The 15,541-nt window shown below is 36.9% G+C and overlaps 1 protein-coding gene across 1 annotated transcript in view; it reads left to right on the top strand.

Moving 5' to 3' along the window:
• Positions 1–15,541, top strand: part of LOC100772074 (solute carrier organic anion transporter family member 6A1-like) — a 113,695-nt gene that overhangs the window by 12,536 nt on the left and 85,618 nt on the right. The window contains exons 5-7 of the mRNA XM_027395993.1: positions 6,246–6,361; positions 9,678–9,787; positions 12,888–13,032. Coding sequence (XP_027251794.1) covers positions 6,246–6,361; positions 9,678–9,787; positions 12,888–13,032 — 371 coding nt within the window. The remainder of the gene's footprint in view (positions 1–6,245; positions 6,362–9,677; positions 9,788–12,887; positions 13,033–15,541) is intronic.

Here is a 15,541-nt window from a genome sequence, read left to right as displayed (position 1 = left end):
TCATAAAATATCATTTAATCTGCTAATAAAGATAATTTGACTTCATCCTTTCCAATTTGTGTCACCTTGAACAACTTTTTAAATTATTTTTTTTATTTTAGGGGCACTCATATTTACATATCCTTCCCCCTGGTCCTCCCTCCTCCCATGTTCCCCCCAAACTCCCCTCCTCCCCAGGGATATATAGGCCCTCCATGAGGGGACTGTCAATTCCATCATATCATTTGGGAGAGGGTCTAGGACCTCCTAGCTGTTATCAAGGCTGCAATAGTATCTCTTCATAGGGAGTGAGCTCCCAAAGTCCATTTGTGCTCTAGAGATAAACACTGGCTCCACTGTTAGAGGTCCCCTAGACTGTCTTGGCCTCCTATCTGGCATCCACATTCAGAGGGCTTGGTTCAGTCCAATGCTGGTTCCCCAGCTTTACAACTAGTGTCTCCATGCTCTCACTAGGTCACGTCAACTGTTTCTGCAGCACCATCTTTTGCTTATCCTTCCTCCCTCTCCACAACTGGATTCCAGGAGTATGGTTTAGTGCTTAGCTGTGGGTGCCTGTTTTTGTTTTGATCAGCTACTGGATGAAAGCTCTAGGAATTGTAACCAAGGCAGTCATCAATCTCATTATAGGGGAAAGGAATCAAAGGCAGCCTCTCCACCACTGCCTAGATTCTTACTTGGGGTCATCCCCATGGATCCCCTAATATTTCCCCTGTGCCAGACCTCTCTCCAAAGCATACTGTCTTCTTCTATCAAGGAATCTCCTTTCTTGCCCTTCTCCATTCATCCCCTGTCTCAGTCCTTTTGTTCTCATTCCCCTTACTCTTCTCCCCTTCCCACCTCCTTCCCCTCTCCCCCTGAAGCTCCCAATTTGCTCAGGGGTTCTTGTCCCCCACCCCTTTTTCCAGGGACTATGCAATCTTCTCGTGGGGTTCTCCTTGTTTCCTAGCTCCTCTGGCAGTGTGGATTGTAGACTGGTAATACTTTGCTCTATGTCTAAAAATCATATATGAGTGAGTACACACCTTGTTTGTCTTTTTGTGACTGAGTTACCTCACTCAGGGTGGTTTCTTCTAGTTCCCTACTATATAAGATGATATATGCACTGAGGAAGAAGTCGGAGAAACATCATCCTTTACAATAGCAACAAACAACATAAAATATCTTGGGGTAATGCTAACCAAACATGTGAAAAATCTGTATAGTAAGAACTTTGAGTCTTTAAAGAAAGAAATTAAAGAAGATACCAGAAAATGGAAGGATCTCCCATGTTCTTGGATAGGTAGGATCAACATAGTAAAAATGGCAGTTTTGCCAAAAACAATCTTCAGATTCAATGCAATTCCCATCAAAATCCCAACACAATTCTTCACAGACCTTGAAAGAACAGTGCACAACTCTATATGGAAAAACAAAAAACCCAGGATAGCCAAAACAACCCTGTACAATAAACAAACTTCCAGAGGCATCACCATCCCTGACTTCAAGCTCTATTATAGAGCTATAGTCCTAAAAACAGTTGGTATTGGCACAAAAGTAGACAGGTAGACCAATGGAATCAAATTGAAAACCCTGATATTAGCCCATATACCTATGAACAACTGATTTTTTACAAAGAAGCTAAAGTTATACAATGGAAAAAAGAAAGCAGCTTCAACAAATGGTGCTGGCATAACTGGATGCTGGCATGTAGAAGACTGCAGATAGATGCATATCTATTGCCATGCACAAAACTTAAGTCCAAACAGATCAAAGACCTCAACATAAATTCAGCCACACAGAACCTCCTAGAAGAGAAGGTAGGGGGTACCCTTGAATTGGTTCAGGAGACTGTTTCCTGAACATAACACCAGTAGCACAGACATTGAGATTGACAATTAATAAATGGGGCCTCCTGAAACTGAGAAGCTGCTGTAAGGCAAAGGAGACAGTCAGCAAGGCACAACGGGAGTCCACAGAAAAGGAAAAGATCTTCACCAACCCCACAACTGACAAAGGGCTGATCTCCAAATTATACAATGAACTCAAGAAGCTAGCCACCAAAACACCAAACAATGCAATTAAAAAATGGAGTGCAGCACTAAATAGAGACTTCTCAACAGAGGAAACTAAAATAGCTAAAAGACACTTAAGAAAGTGTTCAACATCCTTAGCCATCAGGGAAATGCAACTCAAAACAACTCTGAGATGCCATCTTACTCCCATCAGAATGGCTAAAATCAAAAACAGCAATGACAATCTATGCTGGAGAGGATGTGGAGAAAGAGGAACACTCCTCCATTGGTGGTGGGAGTGCAAACTTGTACAGCCACTTTGGGAAATCAGTATGGCGATTCCTCAGGAAACTGGGAATCAGTCTACCACAAGATCCAGCAATTCCTCTCTTGGGCATATACCCAAAAAATGCACATTCATACAATAAGGACATTTGTTCTACTATATTCATTGCAGCATTATTTGTAATAGCCAGAACCTGGAAGCAACCTAGATGTCCCTCAGCTGAAGAATGGATAGAGAAAATGTAGTACATTTATACAATGAAATATTACTCAGCAGAAAAAAATGGCATCTTGAAATTCACCTCGAACTTTGTTTGTAGACTTATTACTCAAGCTAAGACTTAAAATATTATAAGGAGTAGGTATGGAGGAGTTCTTCATTCATGTACTTAGTTTTAGTGGAAATGCTTTGAGTTTTTCTCCAATTTAGGTTGATGTTGGCTGTGAGCCTGAAGAAGGTCACCTTTGTCATGTTAATGTGTGTCCCTCATATCCCTAATCTCTCCAGGAATTTTATCATAAAAGTACTGTTGCATTTTTTCAAAGGCCTCTTCTGTGTCATGAGATGATGATGTGTTTTTGGTCTTTCATTCTGTTTATGTGGTAGTCCATGTTTCTTGATTTATGTATGTTGAATCATACCTGCATCTCTAGGATGATGCCTATTTGATTATGTTGAATAATCTTTTCACTGTGATCTTGTATTTGGTGAACAAGTATTTTATTTTAAAAAATGCATCTATGTATCCTCTGTTGTGCTGAAAAGCCTACATTGTGTTAACAGTAGACTCTTAATCGGCAAACTTGAACCTAATAGCTGTCTAGCTTTTAAATAGTAAAATTGACTACAAACCCAGAGAAAACAAGCATCTTGGTCAGAATTTCAGAAAAGTTAATAAAAAGGCAGTGATATTACTGCAGCAGAACACCCATGGCTGTCTTCCCTGTCCCCTTATACCCATCTCCTGTACTTTCCACTGATCTCCCTCTTCTTATCTCCCCTCACTCACAGCTTGTTTTGTCCCAGCCCGAACAGTAGTAGACACTCCCTGCTAACTCAAGGACCACTACTCTCAGAAAAACAAGTAGGCTGAAGGTGGACCCACCTTTTACTCATGCTCCTGTGTTCCAATCACACCAATTTTATCCCCAGCTCTGTAACAGGAAACCTGCTCTGGTCTCCCTTTCAAACTCTCTGACCCCATCTCCAATGGGTCACAATGACCAACCTTTCTTCTCCCAACTCATTCCAGCATCCCAGCATCCAACAGGAGCATGTATTCCTTAGGAATACACCAGCTGAACAGACAAGGGAAACAGTCAATAAACAATCATAACACTCTTCAGAAATCCAGAAAGGGTACAAAACTCAAGGACCAAACACTACCCAACAAAGAGAAATCCAGAAATTGGCACTTAGACAGACAATTCTGCCAAACGCAGATACCTAGATGCCTGCATGAAATCACAATAAGATCCAGGACATTATGTCTCTGCTAGAGTTCTGCTCTTGTACCACTGCAGGCTCTGACTATTCCAACATAGTTAAAGCACAGGGAAAAGAATTTAACAACAATTAAATGAATATGATAGAGACCCTTAAAGAGGAAATTAATAAAACCTTTAAAGAAATCCAGAAAGACATACACATGCATACACACACACACACACACACACACAGACACACACACACACACACACACACACACACACACACACACACACACACACACACACAAATTGGAGGAAATGAACTTGGAAGAAAAAAATCTTAAAATCACATCTGAATATGGTGAAGCCCTTCAAGAGGAAATGAATAAATACCAGTGTAAAGAAATGAATAAAACTGTTCTAGTCCTGAAACTGGGAAAAGAATCAATAAAGAAAACTGAAACGAAGAGAGTTCTGGAAATTAAAATTTTAGGAATTATAACAGTAACTACAAGAGGCAAGAATACAAGTTAAATCTCAGACATTGACAATATTGGAGAAGAAATGGATACATTGATCAAAGAAAACGTTAAGTAAAAAAAAAATAAACAAAAAAACCCCAAACCCTTAAGACACAAAATATCTAGGAAATCTGGCATACTATGAAGACACCAAAATTAAGAATAATAGGAATATAAGAAGAAGAATACTAGCTCAAAGGCCCATAACATATTTTCAGTGAAATCATAGAAGAATTTTTTTTCTAAACTAAAGAAGAGGAGGTGCATATTAAGGCACAAGAAACATAGAGAACATCAATTACATTGGACCAGAAAAGAAAGAAAGTGAGAAAGTGAGAAAGTGCTGCATCACACAATAATCAAAACACTACACACACAGGACAAAGAAAGTGCCGCATCACACAATAATCAATCAAAACACTACACACAGGACAAAGAAAGTGCCGCATCACATAATAATCAAAACACTACACACACAGGACAAAGAAAGTACCCCATCACATAATAATCAAAACACTACACACACAGGACAAAGAAGGTGCCCCATCACATAATAATCGAAACACTACACACACAGGACAAAGAAAGTACCCCATCACATAATAATCAAAACACTACACACACAGGACAAAGAAAGGATATTAAAAATTGCAAAGGAAAGAGATCCAAGTAACATATAAAAGCAGAACTATTAGAATTATATCACACATTTGAAATGGGACTCTAAAATGTTTGGACACATGTGCTGCAGACTCTAACAGACCACAAATGTCAGTCCAAACTACTATACCCAGAAGAACTTTCAATCACCATAGATGGAGAAAAAGTTTTCCCATGATAAAGCTAAATTTAAACAATATCTGTTTACAAATCCAGCCATATAGAAGGGAAACTCCAGCCTAAGGGTATTAACTACATATAAGAAACATAGGGAATAGATAATCTCAGAACAGAAATATCAAAGATTAGCACATTTACAAACATACATACATGCCACCACCATCACCAGCAACAATACAACAGGACTCAACAATTATGGATCATTGCTCTTTCTCAGAATCAATGGTCTTAATTCCCCAATTTAAAAAACAACAACAACAACAAAACAAACAAAAAGAACCAAAAACCACAGACTAACAGAATGGATTTGAAAATAGGATGGATCTTTTTGTTGCGTCCAAGAAACATGTCTCAACATCAAGCATAAACATTATTTTAGGCTGAAGGATTGGAAAAGGTACTCAAGTCCTCATCACAGAAATGTCTTTCCACAGCAGGTGTGAACACTGTAGAGACCCACAGACAGATAGTACAAAGAGAGCCAGAGACCGTGGAATACTCAGCCCTAAATGGGATGACTCCAACAAATCCCTCCCCTCAGAGCTCAGGCAAGCCTGCAGAAGAGGAGGCAGAAAGGGTGTAAGAGCCAGAGAGCATGGAGGATGCCAGAAGAATAAGGATCTCTGTGTCAAATAAATAGGAAGCTGCTAAGCCCTGTAAGAAGCAGAAGAAAGCTTAGTAGGAATGCACAGGGTCCTGTAGGGAAAACACAAAGACCAAAGAAGTATCAAATACACTGAGCACAAGAAACACAAAGGAATGGAGGGACTTCAGATGATGTGTGTCTTCAAGGGTCAGACGCCATACACAGGAGAAGCTGGGCTGCTTAAGTGCAAGGCTTCTTGCCCCACAGGTCCAGGTCCAAGATTTAAAGGAGCAGGATAAAGAAGGAAGACTGGGTTTTCACAGGAACTTGTTTGGAATAGGAACAAATGGGAACTTCTGCCACTTGAGTGGTGTCACTGCAAAGGGAGGTGGGAAAGTCAGGCTCTGATGGGAGCAAGAAAGCACCACACAACTGAATACTAATGACTGACCCTACAAACAAAACCCCCAAATAAATATTAACAAATTAAAAATGAATGCAAATTTACAGAAAATTCTCTCTCTCCCCCACTAATTATGATTTGTTTTTTTAATGTTCCTAACTTAAATTTCCCATTTTTCTTTATTCAAGGGTATCTTACAAATTCCTAAGGCAGCAAGTCATTTGGTGGGCTAGTTTTCTTGTTGCCAGTCTACTTTCGTGGTTCGCATTCTTACCATTGTTATGTTTTCCAACTAATTTACCTGGTGAGTATAAAAGTATAATTAATCAGTTAGAGTGAGTCATGCTCTCAGTCCCACTCGCAAAGCAGAGACAAACTATATTTCTTTATTCATACAATTTTCCTGCAGGTATTGCTCTGTGATAAATACTATCATAGTGTTGTTGTTTTGTTTGCTTGTTTTTCACCAAAATCAAGGAATATTACACCCAAACATTATACTTATACACTACAAATTAACTAGTGTATACTTATGTCACTCATTATTTCCTTTTATTAATGTATTTTTTGTTTAAAGTGCATAATTGTCTTTAAAAATGAACTATCCCAAATCTACTTACCCTAGTGCATTAGTCAGGATCCTCTAAAGTAACAGAATATATAGAATGAATCATTCTACATATAGAAAGAGGAGTTATTAGAATGACTTACAGGCCATGGTCCACTTAATCCAACAATGGCTGCCTCTGAACAGAAGGTCCAAGAATCCTTTAGTTTTTCAGTCCATTAGGCTTAATGTATCAGCTGGTCTTAACTATACAGTGGAATCCTGAAGAGTTAGGTTGAAATGCAGTGAAGGAATGGACTTCCTAATGAAGGCAAGAGCAAGCAGGCAAAGAGCAAAATTGCCTGAACATTCTGTTATTAAAGAAATACAAATGGAAATTACAATATACCTAAACATTTGGGATGCAAATAAAACAGTTGTGGAAAGGAAAGCTCATCTCTATCAGAACATATGCCAAAAACTCAAATAGTCACATCTTAAGGAACAACAAATGGACAATGAACATTTGAAAAAATGTTCAACATCTTCTCCCATTAAGGAAACTCAAAATAAACCTGCATTGAAATTATATCTTGACTTATTTAGAATAGTGTAGTCAAGAGAATAAACACTAATGAGGATTTGAGGTATGAAAAACCCTTACTGCTGGTGGGAATATAAACTTGTACAGTAACTCTGGAGGTCCCACAAAAGAACAAAATCTGAAAATAAGGGGCCAGAGAGACATCTTAGCAGTTAGGAATGCATACCACTATGCAAGGGACCTGAGTTTGGTCACAACTGCCTGTATCTCTGGGCTTCAGAAGCAATTCCTTATGTGTGCATACTCAAAATTGCACAACACACACACACACACACACACACACACACACACACACACACACACACTTACACATAATTAAAAAGTTAAATAACTTTACCATATGACCTAGTTATACCACTCATTGACGTGCATGCCTGAAGGACTCTACCACAGAAATAGCTGTGTGTTTTTACTTATTGCCTCACTATTTAAAATAGTAAGAAAGTTGAACCAATCTAGGTGTTCACAAATAGTTTAACAGGACAAAGAAAATGGAGCACCTTTGTGTTGGGAGCACAAAGGTCCTAATATGCACAGATCTCCAGGGTAACACAGGACTATCCTCTGAAAGGAATGGACATGTAATCCGTTCTTCCATCCAGAAGGCCGGAAATTGGAGATTATTAACATCCCAGTGATGTGTTATCTGTTTGGCCAGGCCACTCCACCAGGAGTGGAGGCAGCTAGTATCTAAATGATCCTTACATTACCTGTATAGTCAGGGATGTCCACAAGCTCCCACAACCAGGACCTGAGATACGGAATAGTCTAAATGACCTTTATACTATCCATATAACCAAGGGTTCCTTCAAACACCCACAACCACCACCACAAGTGGCTAATCACCCAAATGAACTCACTGCTGTCTGTAAGACTGAGACTTAGGCAGGTTCTTTCTTAGGACTTTGAGCTAGTACAGAATCCATCTTCTTGAAAGAAATGGCACGTGCCCTCAGTTGAGTTTGGATGTAATTACTACACACTGTGTGTATCAGCAATTGTGATACACCAGGAAACTATTTTTCCAAATTATATTGTGCTTAATGGAGTCAATCTAAACTGAATTTTCATTCTGACCACTTCATGGTTCATTTCACTGCCTGATACCCACAGTGACACCTGACCAATGTACAATGGAATTTTATTTAGCCATAAAGGAAGATAAAAACCATGAAAATTTTAAGAAAACTGATAGAACTAGAAAATATTAACTTAAGTTGAACCAGTAAGACTCAGAAAGTCAAATACTAATTTTTTTCTTCCATACATGAGATGTGAATTCAAAAATATGTATATATACATATATATGTGCATGTGTGCACATGTGTGTAAGTGTATATTCATGTGTGTGTTTGTTGTGGGAGGTGACTGAACTAGAAAGATGAACATATGAGGTACTGAAGAGAGCTTAAAGGAAGTTGGATATACAGTAACAAATTACCAATAATTTATAAGCAAAAGTTGAGACTTAACAGGATCTAGGAGTCAACTGAAGAGGAAAGATGACATATGGGAGACAATAGAGAATGGGAACAAGTGAGAACAAAGTATGATAACATATAAGCATGAAAATACAGTTACGAAATCAACTACTTTATATTCTAAACCACGGTATTTAAAAATAACTGTCTAACCACTTTAGCAATCAAAGAAATAATAATTGACTGTTTTGTAATTCAGTCACTCACCATCCAAACTAGACATCTTTCACAAGCAATTGAAATCTTCATGACTGCCACTGCACTACTAGCAACATCCATGATATAAAACCAGCCTTGGCATCTACCAAAAGATGACTAGAAAAGGACAATGTGTTAACCCAGGGCCCTTCACTCAGATATAAAGAAAAGTCATAACAGTTGCAGGAAAAATCTTAGATGGCATATACATGCAGGACATGAAGGGAGAAAAGGGGGCTGTGTAAGAAGAAAAGATAAAGGGAGAGGACAATGTCAAGTAAGAAAAAGTGTAATGATATGTGTATGAGAATGAAAATATTAGTTAACATTTACTACTACTGCTACTACTATTACATTATTGATATGTATTGTTACAAAAAGTTCTCACTTGTTAGTATTTCGTTATATATGAAGATGGGTTTGGGGGGATATTTTAGGGCTGTGTTATCAAATCTTAATTTATTGGGATGTGGCTATTGAATTCTACATTAAATTAGCAACCAATTAATTCAGTCATAGAAAGCACCCGTTCAGCAGATAAGAGACATACATAGTGGCTGACTGCAGAATTGGGCAGTGCAGATGTGAAAATTTTCATTATCAAATAATTGTCTTTTGAGAATCACTACTGTAAAAGAATTTGCATTCTAAAATATACATTGGTTTTAGTTTGTTTAAAAATAATTCACTTGACTTTCCATGACAAACTGGGGTTATTATGACGTGTAGAAATGCACGGTGTATTTTCTTACTGGCTTCAACATAAGATTGCTTTACTTGTGACCTGTAGGTGCACACAAGCTAAGACATCGGAAAGAAAAGGAAGCTCTCGCCTTTGATAAGAGACTTAAATTTAAAAAATTTGGACTTCATGTGAAGGATTTGTTTGGTGCTCTTCAGGTAAAGTAAAATAATTTTGTTACCAAGCCAGTTAAGTCAACCTGTTTAATTTTTATATAGTTAACAAAATGGCAAAGTGTTTACTAAATTTAGGTGAAATTTCTGTACTCTCTTAATTAAATTGCTCATTTTCCTTGTAAAGAAAAGGAAGAGACTTTTATTATTTAGCATTGCCAATCTCTAGTGCTAGAGACTGATGATGCACAACTGCAATTTTGATTTATTCTTTAATAGAGTTTATATTATTTTGTGTTTATGGTCTCAGGAACAAGATGACATGAATTGGAAGAACTTGTGTCTACACATAACTCCCACAAACATCCAAAACTCAAAACATTGAATATAAAATCCTTTCTTTCTATAGATAAGAAACAGGCCTATCATCGTAGCAGATACCAGGATGAGAGAAAGCCCCTTCCAATACTCCTGTCCTAGTTTGAATGTTTTTGTTTTTTGTTTTTTGTTTTTGTTTTTGTTTTGTAAGTGAAACTTTCTTTCTGGCATATATATTGCATGGTACCTCATTGCAGCTTTCACTTGCATTTCCTCCATGGTTAATTGTTTTTAACATTTTTGTATTATTTCTCATCTGTTTATATTTCTTCTTTCGATACATATTCAGACTATATGTCCATTTTTAGATTGATTACCTTTGCGTTGTTAAGGAGCTTCAAGACCTTATCTGCTTGTGTATTAATCCTTGAACAGAATAATAGGTGGCAAGCATTTTCTCCCATTCTACAGGTGGTTTCTTCACTCCAGTAGCAGTTTTCCTTACTGAACAGAAGCTTCTTGCTTTTTAAATGATCACATTTATCTGTGATGCTTCTGTTTTCTGTACCTTTGCAGTCATAGATAAAATTGGATTATAATCTAAAACATAATCACAAAATTATAATTCAGAAACTCATTTAACAGCTAGACATAAAAATTTCATGAAGAAAATTGAACTTAACATATCTGTATTAATAAACACTTTGGGTAGATTGACAGATGTGTAATGCTAATTCATAAAGTTGTTATGGCTATTATTGAGATACTTAGTCAAATAATCTAGAAATTCAGTACAATAATAATCAATCATATGGCACGGGTTTTATATTTTAAATAATACCAAATTGTTCTAAATTTTATATGGCAGAATATAGGCTCAAATATAGGTAAAGCAAGCAGCATTTATCCAGTAACAATGATAAAATGATTAAAGACCAGAGTAATAAGAATAGTACAGCATTTTTATCTGCATCTAAATGAAATAGAGAAGACAACTGAAAATGGTTATATGTCTGTACCTGTGCATATATTAAAGAAGCATTTGTTATATGATATAAGCAATGGAAGGTACCAATATCAGAATTCCTATCTCATATATATTATGTACATAGATACTTTTCCAGTTTTACCACGTTCTTTAGGCAAAATAAAGTAGTTAACATTGACAGTGGAAGATATATACAATAAAGAAATTGAAATGTGTTTTAAACAAGTCTTAGCAATGCAAAACACAAAATAAACATCCATATGTTAGATAACAATGCTTGTTCTATGAATGACTCTGTAGATGGCACATTAAATGAGTAACTGCTACCTAAATTCAAAGGTAATATATAGAATTTTTAAAAAATCTACCAAAACCATAAGAATGTGCAATGGAATAGTACACATACAGAGAGTCACTTATACACTGAATGAACTCTAAATTATATGAGGAAACACACGGTTTATTATATTTGCATGTGTGTTAATATTCATTCATGTTCAGGTTCACATGCACATGTATGCATATACATGAGTAATCCAAATGATTTCAGGTGCCATTCCTCAGCTAGTATACACATTTGTTTTCATTTTTGAGACATGCTAGTCTGAAACTTGCTATGTCTCTAGACCAGCTTGCTAGTAGGTCTCAGGAATTATTACCCAGTCTCCATCTCTCAGCACTGATATAATGAGTGTGTACCACTGTGCCTGGAATGTTTTGTATAGGTTCTTGAGATCGAGTTTCTTGAACAACCCAAGCATTTTGCCAAATTATTTGTCTCTACAGCCCACCAAATGCACATTTATATTTGAAAACATAGAAACACAAAAGAAATACTGCCTTGTGTATATCTGTATGACAAAATTTTGAATGCCTACACATGTTAGCAAGGGTTAACAAATGTTTCTAATTATATGGCCTATGCCACTTAGCTATAGCTATGTGACAAAACTTAGTGTGATAGAATACTATTTTACTCATCAGTGCAAAATCGTATGAGGTTTATCCCATTAATTATACATGGGGCGATGAAAGTGCTCACAATCTAAAGGATGGAAATATCTCAAGGCTTCTTTGCTCTAATATTAGCATTATTATTGGCCAATAATAATCTTCTAAAGAACACTCACACATGGTCTTGCTGTCCCTTCCTGTACTCAGTGACTTAGTGATGAAATGGTACATGCCTGCAAGGGCCAAACCTGAGGTATTGTTCTGAGGAATCTTAGAGTAGAAACTGTGCCACTAAGTAAAGTGACTCTGAGATATTGAGGTGTTGTTATTAAAAGATACAACCTGAAGAAAAATTTGGAGCAAAAAAGTGAAATAAATTCCATTTATTTATTTATTTATTTATTTATTTATTTATTTATTTATAAATAAAGCCCCAATATCTATAAATGCCCTCTAAGAACACACAATCCTAAAGATACTCTTGTCAAAGGAGATTAAGAGTAGAGGCATGGGGATTTTTATTGTAACTATGTTGGTGACACTGGGGAGTTGAAGATGACACAGATTTTTAATCCTATAGGACTCAACAGGTACTGTGTAATCTCATGATGATGAAAATTTAGAGAACCTTCACCAGATGGCTCAACTAAATGCAAGATATGAGTGTATCTAATAAGACACTGGAAGATACCCTCAACAAACTGACAGATGCAGAGATAAGAGCTCTGTTTGCAGTAGAAAGTAGCCTAACTACAAATCTGTTATGCCGCATGTCTACTAGGGAATTACATACATTCCATTTGGATTATGGGGAAATAGTTCTGCGGACAGATAATCAGCGTGGGATGAGATGAAATCATTGTGATATGACTTGTTCTCTTTCAGTGTCTGTCCAAGTCCCAGCTGCTGATATGCCAAGCAATGTGCAAAGCCACAGAGTCCCTGTCTTACATCGGAGCTACAGAATTTTTGCCCAAATATTTAGAAAATCAGTTTTTGTTATCTCCCGCACTTGCTACTCTGCTTACAGGTAGATTCTTCTTCTTACTGCTCAGATTTCCAATTTTTCATGATGAATGTATTCAAATGTGGTATGTATATTTAAGAAACATGTCATGGAAGCAGAAGGCATGGGGTGCAGTGTACTTGGATGTCATTTGTTAAAACTGTTAAAAAAATAACACTCCAACACTACCTCCATATTTTTCATACAATACTTCACTCATCTGTTTATATTGCTTATGGTCTTCCTGCCTCCCATTTGTACAACTGGCGATTTCCTTTTCCCTCCTCTCCCCATCGTACATAAGTGATGCATATCATAAAATTTTAACTGGACATGATTCAATAACATTGCTTTTAACATATATATATATTAGACATCATATATATACATATATATATGCAATATATATATATATATATATATATATATATATATATATATATATATATATAATCTACCAAAACCATAAGAATGTGCAATGGAATAGTACACATACAGAGAGTCACTTATACACTGAATGAACTCTAAATTAATTAACTAGGTTAATTCTTCAGAATCACATAAAATATAATAAATGACCCTCTAAGAACTCCTGTTTCTTCTCTACCTCACCCTTTCTTTCCGTTGCTAGTGCTCTTCACATCTGAGAGTCTTCTGGAGTCCTTCAAGTTGATCCTAATCCACAACATTTCCCAAGAAACTAATTGACCATATGTTACTAACTTAAACTATTGATTTAGCTTTCAGTTAAATATATCTATAGACGTCTACATAAAACATCCACATATTTACTTTTTCTAATCCACATTTTACATTTTCTAAACATAAAAGAGAAATTCATTTGAAGGTTCTTCTAGGTATAAATGGTGTTATTAATTTATATGATTAATTCAATAGCAGCATAAAGTTTTAGGAATTCTTTTAATTTTTTTACACTACTTACTATTTGTGTTTTGTGAACGTACATATGTATGGTATTTCAATAACACACACGTGGACTTCAGGAGACATCTTAGGGAGGTTGTTCTTTCCTTTTCCCATGTGGGTCTCAGGAACTGTGTCATGCATCTTTACTCATGAAGCCACTTTGCTATCCCTAAAATAATATTCTTCTCTGTAACTTAATTTATTCTGTTGGTTAGGAGTTTTGACAAATTTTGTTTCTTGAGATGGGGTAGGATGCAGCCCACACTGATCTTGCACATGAACTTGATCTATAGCTGAGGCTTCAAGTCTTGTTCCCCCTCCTTGTAGGTGTGCTCCCCCATATCCAGTTCACTTGGTTTTGGTTCAATTTATCCCGTTTTTCATTTTCCAGCATTGTATTATTTTTCAGAGTCTGTCTTCATTGAGTTGTTTTCTCTTGAATTATCTTTCTTAACTTACTCATCCTGTTCATCTATTATATATTGCTGTTGTTCATTTCTTTTTTTAATATGGAGGTTTCCACTGAGTTCACATGGACAATTCTTTACTTTTCTATGGTGGCCTTCGTGATAAGTTGCTTTCTTCTGCTAGTGTGACTTTTAATAATTGAATTCTCATGTAATGTTGAATTTGTTTACCAAAGTACTCCATAGTAAAATGTCTTAAAGATTTGTTTGTAAACAGAGCTTTGGGCCAGGCATTGGTGGCACACGCCTTTAATCCCAGCACTCGGGAGGCAAAGGCAGGTGGATCTCGATGAATTCGAGACCAGCCTGGTCTACAAGACCTAGTTCCAGGACAGCCTCCAAAGCCACAGAGAAACCCTGTCTCGAAAAACCAAAACCAAAACCAAACAAACAAACAAAACCCCAGAGATTTGGGACAGAGATGACCATGTAAGATAGCATTTCTGCAAGTCTTGAAAGAGTGGACGAAGTCTGGCACTTTTAGCAGATGTGTAGGCAGCATAAATTGTGGTGTGCACACTCAATGCAGGTGACTCCTCCTGGATTGCTAGCACTGTTAGGAATTGTGGACTTCTAACTACACTGTTGAAAGTAACTCACATTTGAAAGTGATTTGTGGGTTGGCTGCTGCATTCATGTTGCAGGGTTTATGAACGGAAGGCATATTAGGGTGAAAGTAAACAATTAGCATCACAGCTTTTACTGAGTGACACCCCATCATCAGACTGACACATCACATGCAGTCTTCTCTGCTGCAGCTTTGACTGTGGTAGACTATAGATGTAGATATGGTCTCTTATATCATTATGTTTTTCTCTCTATTGCTACAATATGGTGGATATTCGCGATGGAACTAACCTCAGCCCCCCTCCCCCCACCTCCTATCTATACAGGTGAACAGACAGGTTTGCAAGCTTCCCTCATTTTATTAAGTGGAAGTGACCATTATAGTTCGAGAAAGACTGGGTTGTGACTGGAACTAGGTTAATTCTTCAGAAAATAATAGCTCAGAGATATAGCTGCCAGTCCATTGCATACCAGGCTGTTGGTATGGGGAAGGGAGAAGTTTTTAAAATAGTAAAAATATATTCACAAAAAACAGGAAATTGAAAGACTGGAGTTGTCACTCAGTGCTGGAA

Source organism: Cricetulus griseus, chromosome 2, assembly GCF_003668045.3.
Source record: "Cricetulus griseus strain 17A/GY chromosome 2, alternate assembly CriGri-PICRH-1.0, whole genome shotgun sequence".
In the NCBI taxonomy this organism is placed as follows: domain Eukaryota; kingdom Metazoa; phylum Chordata; class Mammalia; order Rodentia; family Cricetidae; genus Cricetulus; species Cricetulus griseus.
Note: the sequence above shows the minus strand (reverse complement) of the source record. Positions and strands in the feature narration are given on the sequence as shown.